The 8248-nt window shown below is 45.6% G+C and overlaps 1 protein-coding gene across 1 annotated transcript in view; it reads left to right on the plus strand.

Annotated features, from left to right (window-relative positions):
- Positions 1–6846, plus strand: part of LOC123980766 (gamete and mating-type specific protein A-like) — a gene marked incomplete at its 3' end in the record, with an annotated part of 8927 nt that extends 2081 nt beyond the window's left edge. The window contains exons 2-3 of the mRNA XM_046065311.1: positions 5155–5217; positions 6796–6846. Of these exons, the coding sequence (XP_045921267.1) occupies positions 5155–5217; positions 6796–6846 (114 nt within the window). The remainder of the gene's footprint in view (positions 1–5154; positions 5218–6795) is intronic.
- Between the last annotated feature and the right edge of the window lie 1402 nt (positions 6847–8248).

The raw sequence follows: 8248 nt of genomic DNA on the forward strand, positions 1-8248 counted from the left end.
AGTGTGGTTCTCGGATTTAATATCGCTCCTCGAGGGCCCGCCCTGGCAGGTCCCTCTGAGGAAAGACCTGCTGTCCCAGGCGGAGGGCCAGATCCTTCACCCGCACCCCGCCCTGTGGCAGCTATGGGTCTGGCCCCTGAGGGGGCGCAGTTCTTAGAGGCGGGTCTGACAACAGGAGCAGTCGAAACGCTGCTCAGCTCCAGAGCCCCGTCCACGAGAAGGATGTACGGCCTAAAGTGGAATGTGTTCACCACCTGGTGCAGAGAACGGGCGGTGGACCCAGTTACCTGCTCGGTAATTGTGATACTGGAGTTCCTCCAGCACCGTTTCTCCGCTGGCCTCTCCCCGTCCATGCTCAAAGTATATGTGGCTGCCATTGCAGCATTCCACGCCCCTCTGAGTGATGGGCCCTTGGGGAGGCTTCCACTGGTCGTGCGCTTCCTCCGTGGAGCCCGGAGGATGAGACCCGTGACTCGTTCCAGGGTTCCCACCTGGGACCTGGCAGTGGTTCTCGAAGCGCTGGCTGAGGCCCCCTTCGAACCCCTGGAGTCGGCTGAGGCCAAACACCTGACCCTTAAAATGACCTTTCTCCTTACTATCACCTCTCTGATGAGGGTGGGGGATCTCCAGGCACTGTCGGTGTCTCCCCCATGCCTGGAGTTTGCCCCGGGGAGGGTCAGGGCCATCCTGCACCCTTGTCCAGGTTATGTCCCTAAGGTTCCGGCCAGACTGGCAGGGTCCACGGTGCTGCAGGCGTTTCATCCCCCACCTCATGTGACGGCGGAGGACGGGAGACTTCATCTGCTCTGCCCTGTCAGAGCACTGAGTATTTACACTTTGAGGTCTTCCCGGTGGAGGAAAGCAGACCAGTTGCTGGTGTGTTTCGGGTCCCCCAAGGCTGGGCTCCCCGCTTCTAAACACACCATCAGCAACTGGATCGTTCAGACTATTTCCCTGGCCTATCAGTTTGCCTTCACCTATGGCCGTAAGGGCGCACTCTACTCGAGGCATGGCGGCTTCTAGGGCCCTCCTCGCAGGGGAGTCACTCCAGGATTTGTGTGATGCGGCTGGCTGGGCCACCCCACACACTTTTATCCGGTTTTACAGTCTGGACCTGCCTTCTGCACCCGGCACCCGTGCGCTCTCCTCCTAGTCGTGCCATCAGGTTCTGCACGCTGGGGGCAGGCGGGGTTTCGGTGAGGCCTAAGTGGGTATCTCGTTCCCATAGTGTCGTCACCGACGCAGTTCGAGTTCCCTCGAAGGGGAACGTCTCGGGTTACGTATGTAACCCTTGTTCCCCGAGAAGGGGAATGAGACACTGCGTCGGTCCACCACACCTCACCCCGCCTGGAGTGCCTTGCTTCATAGAAAGGGGCTAATGTGTCTTATGTGCCGGCGTGCTTATATACCCCCTCCGGTTACGCCGTCACACACTACCGTTCTAGTAACACCAATAGGATTGGAGTAGTTTCATTCATAGTTCAGCCCTGCCACGCCCAGGGGCGTTCCCATAGTGTCGTCACCGACGCAGTGTCTCGTTCCCCTTCTCGGGGAACAAGGGTTACATACGTAACCCGAGACGTTTCATGCCTCTAGTGTCTCTTCCCTGGGTGTTCTTTTCTCCGCCGACCACATCCTGATGTACCCTGCTGAAGACAGTGCTGTGGCAGAGTGGTCCACCAGTTGTAAATTGGTTAAATGACTTCTGGGGTTTGAAAACTTTTTAAGACGTTTAATCATTAACTTCAGTGCTATTGCCACACATTTGCATACCTTAACCTCCCTCATGTCAAGTTTCAGTAGACTCTGCAGGAAGAATATGTTTTCTAGAGGCTGAAGGACAGCTTCACCTCAGCACCAGCCCTCACTCTGACTTTTTATTTCATTGTCATAACTTGTCACGCTGGTGAAACTTCTTTCAGCATTCCATTTGCAGCAGGACAAAAAAAGGGCGTGTGCAATAATTCAGAGCCAAAACAATAACTTGAATTTAGATTAGAAATTCTCTATCTGGTGATATGTGTTTGTCACACATCAACATTTCTGAAGTAATTATAGTGTATGTGTCACATGGTAAGCCTCCATTCCAATATAAAGGCCTTAATAGATGTTGACTGTCACATGCGGTGACAGCTTTACAGTATCACCTATGAACTAGACAGAAGTGGAAGACACCAACATAGTTTTAAAACAAATAACTGATGCAGATAGAGAAAGGGATATTATAACTAATTGTGGGTAAGTACAGTTTTAAGAAAATACATGTTTTTTCTTCTTTTTAATTTTTTTTTTTTACATGTTACATATTGTATGCATTTCTATTTCTTTGTAAATTATGTGTAATTCATGCATATTACCACATACCTAAAGTGATAATAAGTAATTGCCACGTGAATTCATTAGCATTTAAAAAATGCTTATTATTAGTAGAGTTTCTCTGATATTGTAGTTTATTCCCTAATTACAAGTGCTACTTAAGTATTTTCCCATCTCTATTATCATGGCACATCTGCCTTTGTTTTTATAGTTTGGTGGAATAAAGCACTGGTTTAGGTACAAACAAACCAGCATCCTATTATTAATTCAGATAAACAAAAGTATAATAATTTATGAAATATCAAGATATTGTGTGAGTGTTTAGGTTTGTTAAAGATCAAAGTTTCCTCACTCAGCCCACCTGCATGTTCAAGTACTCTGCTTTTTGAAGTAGTACATGTTGACATGTGTATTCTATCAGCTCTAATTAATCTGATGGAGATTTAGAGTCTAAAGACTCAAGAAATTGAAGATGGAATATGGGAAGCAAAATATTTGTCAATATTTGTAATTCTGAGCACTTTACATTGTTTCTTTTTGTTTTTGTATTGCATTGGCTTTAGGAGACTGAAATTAGGTGTTGTGTTGGGAAATTTTTTCAACAAATAAATAATAGCCACTCTACCCATTTACTAGAATTTGAAACAGTGCTGGTAATCTTTTGGTCCATAGTACGGCCAAGATTTATCAGTGTGGTTATTTTCTTATGGTATTTTTTCAGAACTTGACATTAATGAAAATGTAATGTATACAATGTAAAAAACCCCCGATACGTTTCAAAGGAGTAAAAGTAGCATTTTATCAACGCTGTTTAAAAGTGTAAAATGTATTTGGTGTCAGGGTAATTATGAGGGGGACACATACGGTATTGTAGTTGTTATTTACATCAAATCCCATGCCTTTGTGTGTTTTTTGCACATTCAGTTATAAAGGATAAAAATACTCCTATAATTAATCATTTGCACTTGAAGTTGTATACTGGTAGAAATGACATTTTCTTTTAAATAATCTGTTTCATTTAAAATACAAATCTACAGAGATACAGGGAACAAAAAAATCATATAAAGGTTTGATTGTTGTAAATATTATCCATTGACATTTTGTAATACACTGTATTCTCATAGAAATTCCAACATTAACATTATAGTGAAAGCAGTGGTTATAGTAGCTAGCAACTGTAGTGCAAAAGGTTATCACATGCTCTTTCTTTCTGAAGTAAGTTACTGTATTGTTTGATTTTATAGATTCAAGTGAAAACAAGATGGGCACCACATGGATCATATCAGTTGTCCTGATTCTAATGGGTAAGCTGAGTGATTTTAAACCTGTTCCCTCTTTCTACAAAATATTAGAAAAGGTGTGGGTGCAACGACAATGATAGCCAGTAAGGCTTTGCAGTGAGTAAACCTCACTCCCTGACGCCTTACCATCATTAGCACCCATGGGTTTTAGCCTGCTCGTTAGCGCGTCTATCTCCCGTACCCGAGGTCGCATCTTTGTGTCTGAACCGTTCAGTACAACCAAGGGCTGGTTACATGGGCTGAAGTTGAACCAAAGGGAGAGTAAATTTATTCAACAACAGAAACCTGACAACAGATGTAAATACAAAATCTTCTGGTCAATTGTCGTGTTACAGCTTGAGCCCTTACACAAGTTAAATGACACAGGAATGTATTAGCAACGTACAGTGTCACGATGCCGCTACCTCTTCTGTGAAGTAGATCAAAAGGGAAGAGGTGAGGGAGGGAGACCCTGTTAATAAGAGAGGGGTTCACTGAAATGTAGGGGTAAAGATTTTAAATCACAAACGTTTCTCATATATTGACACGGGAGGTCTAACGTGTAACTAACAGGTGATAAGTATTGACATTAAAATATTGTATAATTATATAATTTACTCTGTTACATGGCAAAGAAAAACTCCCACACACTGTACATTAGGAATGACCAAACATTAAGTAAAGGTGGATAGAATATTTCTCATACAGAGACAAATAGGAGTCTTGTATCACACTTAGACAAAAGGTAAACCGTATGTGGTCATCCTTTTGAATTACAGGAATACTAAAGAAGACCATAGTCTTTGCATGAACCGATAAATTCTGGTAATAATCCAAGAAAAAATAATAGTGGTGCATTTATGGGGGAAGCAAATCACAAATCTAAAAGTAAAAAATTTGAATATTCTTTGACATAGTTATAAATTTCTAAAAATAAAAAAAGTGTTTTTTGTCAAGGAACCACTTCACTTGGCTAGGTTAGATGGTATAATGTGGTATAATATAATGTTTATTGTGCACCACAACAACAGCAGAAACAACGACACGTGCTTCAAAAACTGAAGCAACAACAACTGTCCCGACAACACCTGCTCCAGCAACTGAAGCAACGAAACCTGTTTGTCATGAAAGAGTGACAAGGACAACAAAACCTCCCAAAACTGCAAAAAAAACAACGCTTGCTAAAAAAACAATGAAAACTGAAAAAACCACAACTTCGTCAACAACAACACCGTCTCTGACAACCACAACTACAGCAGAAAAAACAACTCCTGTTCGAACAACAACTACGTCCACAACAACACCTGCCCCGACAACAACTGATGCCACAACAACACTTGCTCCAACAACTGAAGCAACAAAGACATCTGCTCCAACAACTGAGGCAACAACAACACCTGCTCCAACAACAACTGAAGCAACAACGACACCTGCCCCAACAACAACTGAAGCAACAACGACACTTGCTCCAACAACTGAGGCAACATCGACACCTGCCCCTACAACAACTGAAGCAACAACGACATCTTCTCCAACAACTGCACCAACAACAACTGAGGCAACAACGACACCTACCCCGAACACAACTAATGCCACAACGACACCTTCTCCAACAACTGAGGCAACATCGACATCTTCTCGAACACCTGAATCAACAACAACACCTACTCCAACAACTGAAGCAACGACATCTACTCCAACAACTGAAGCAACAACGACACCCGCTCCAACAACCGAAGAAACGACACCTGCTCCAACAACTGAGGCAACAACACCTTCTCCAACAACTGAGGCAACAACAACATCTGCCCCAACAACAACTGAGTCAACCCCGACACCTGCTCCAACAACTAAGGCAACAACGACTCCTGCTCAGACAACTGAAGAAACAACGACACCTGCTCCAACAACTGAACCAACAACGACACCTGCTCCAACAACTGAGGCAACAACAACATCTGCCCCGACAACAACTGAGTCAACCACGACACCTGCTCCAACAACTGAAGCAACAACGACACCTGCTCCAACAACTGAAGCAACAACGACACCTGCCCCATCAACAACGACACCTGCTCCAACTGAGGCAACCACGACACCTGCCCCGAGAACCACTGAAGCAACAACAACACATGCTCCAACAACTGAAGCAACAACAAAATCTACTCCAACAACTGAGGCAACAACGAAACCTGTTCAAAAAGCTGACACAACGACACCTGCTACAAATACTGAGGCAACAACAACACCTGCTCCAACAACTGAGGCAACAACATCTGCCCCAACAACAACGGAAGCAACGACACCTGCTCCAACCACTGCGCCAACGACGACACCAACCCCAACAACAACTGAAGCAACAACGACACCCGCCCCAACAACAACTGAGGCAGTACCAACACCTGCCCCAAAAACAACTGAAGCAACGCCACCTGCCCAGACAACAACTGAAGCAACAATGACACCTGCCCCGACAACAACTGAAGGAACAACGACACCTGCCCCGACAACAACTGATGCCATGACAACACCTGCTCAAACAACAGAGGCAACAACGACATCTGCTCCAAGAATTGAAGGAACGACACCTGAGAAAACAACGACAAATGCCCTGACAACAACTGATGCCACGACGACACCTGCTTCAACAACTGAGGAAACAACGACACGTTCTCCAACAACTGAGGCAATAACGACACCTGCTCCAACTACTGAAGCAACGACACCTACTCCAACAACTGAAGCAACGACACCTTCTCCAACAACTGAGGCAACAACAACACCTGCCCTCACAACAACTGATGCCACAACGACACCTGCTCCAACAAGTGAAGCAACAACGACACCTGCTCCAACAACTGGGAAAACAACGACACCTGCTTCAACAACTGAAGCAACGACGCCTGTTCCAACAACTGAAAAAACAACAACACCTGCTTCAACAACTGAAGCAACGAACCCTGCCCCAACAACAACTGAAGCAACAACAACAGCTGCCCTCACAACAACTGATGCCACAACGATATCTGCTCCAACAACTAAGAAAACAATGACACCTGCTTCAACAACTGAAGGAACAACGACACCTGCTCCAACAACTGAGGGAACACCAACACCTGCTACAAAAACTGAGGCAACAACGACACCTGCTCCAACAACTGAAAGAACAACAACACCCACTCCAACAACTGAGGCAACAACGACACCTACTCCAACAACTGAACCAACAACGACACCTGCTCCAACAACTGATGCAACGACACCTGCTCCAACAACTGAGTCAACAACGACAACTGCTCCAACAACTGAGGCAACAACGACACCTGCTCCAACAACTGAGGCAACAACGACACCTGCTCCAACAACTGGGGCAAAAACGACACCTGCTCCAACAACTGAAGCAACAACGACACATGCTCCAACAACTGAGGCAACAACGACACCTGCTCCAACAACGACACCTGCCGCGACAACAAATGAAGCAACAACGACATCTTCCCCAACAACTAAAGCAACGACACCTACTGCAATAACTGAGGTGACAATGACACCTGTTCCAACACCTGAGGCAACAACCACACCTGCCCGGACAACAACTGAAGCAACAATGACATCTCCAACAACTGAAGCAACACCTGCTCCAACAACGACACCTGCCGCGACAACAACTGAATCAACAACGACATCTTCCCCAACAACTAAAGCAACGACACCTACTGCAATAACTGAGGTGACAACGACACCTGTTCCAACACCTGAGGCAACAAACACATCTGCCCAGACAACAACTGAAGCAACGACACCTACTCCAAAAACTGCTTCAAAAATGACACCTGCCCCAACAACAACTGAAGTAACAACAACATCTTCCCCAACAATTGAAGCAACAACGACACCTGCTCCAACAGCTGAAGCAACAACCACACCTGCCCTGACAACAACTGAAGCAACAACGACATCTTCTCCATCAACCGAAGCAACGACACCTGCCCCGACAACAACTGAAGCAACAACACCTGCTCCAACAACGACACCTCCCGCGACAACAACTGAAGTAACAACGACATCTTCCCCAACAACTGAAGCAACGACACCTACTGAAAAAACTGAGGTGACAATGACACCTGTTCCAACACCTGAGGCAACAACCACACCTGCCCGGACAACAACTGAAGCAACAATGACATCTCCAACAACTGAAGCAACACCTGCTCCAACAACGACAACTGTCACCACAACAACTGAAGCAACAACGACATATCCAACAACTCAGGGAACAACAAGTGTCCTGACAACAACAGAGGTGACAACGACACCTGTTCCAACACCTGAGGCAACAAACACATCTGCCCAGACAACAACTGAAGCAACGACACCTACTCCAAAAACTGCTTCAAAAATGACACCTGCCCCAACAACAACTGAAGTAACAACAACATCTTCCCCAACAATTGAAGCAACAACGACACCTGCTCCAACAGCTGAAGCAACAACCACACCTGCCCTGACAACAACTGAAGCAACAACACCTGCTCCAACAACGACACCTCCCGCGACGACAACTGAAGCAACAATGACATCTTCCCCAACAACCGAAGCAACGACACCTGCTCCAACAACTGAAGCGACAACGACACCTGCTCAAACAACTG

The sequence above is a fragment of the Micropterus dolomieu genome, linkage group LG12, assembly GCF_021292245.1.
Source record: "Micropterus dolomieu isolate WLL.071019.BEF.003 ecotype Adirondacks linkage group LG12, ASM2129224v1, whole genome shotgun sequence".
Taxonomy (NCBI): Eukaryota; Metazoa; Chordata; class Actinopteri; order Centrarchiformes; family Centrarchidae; genus Micropterus; species Micropterus dolomieu.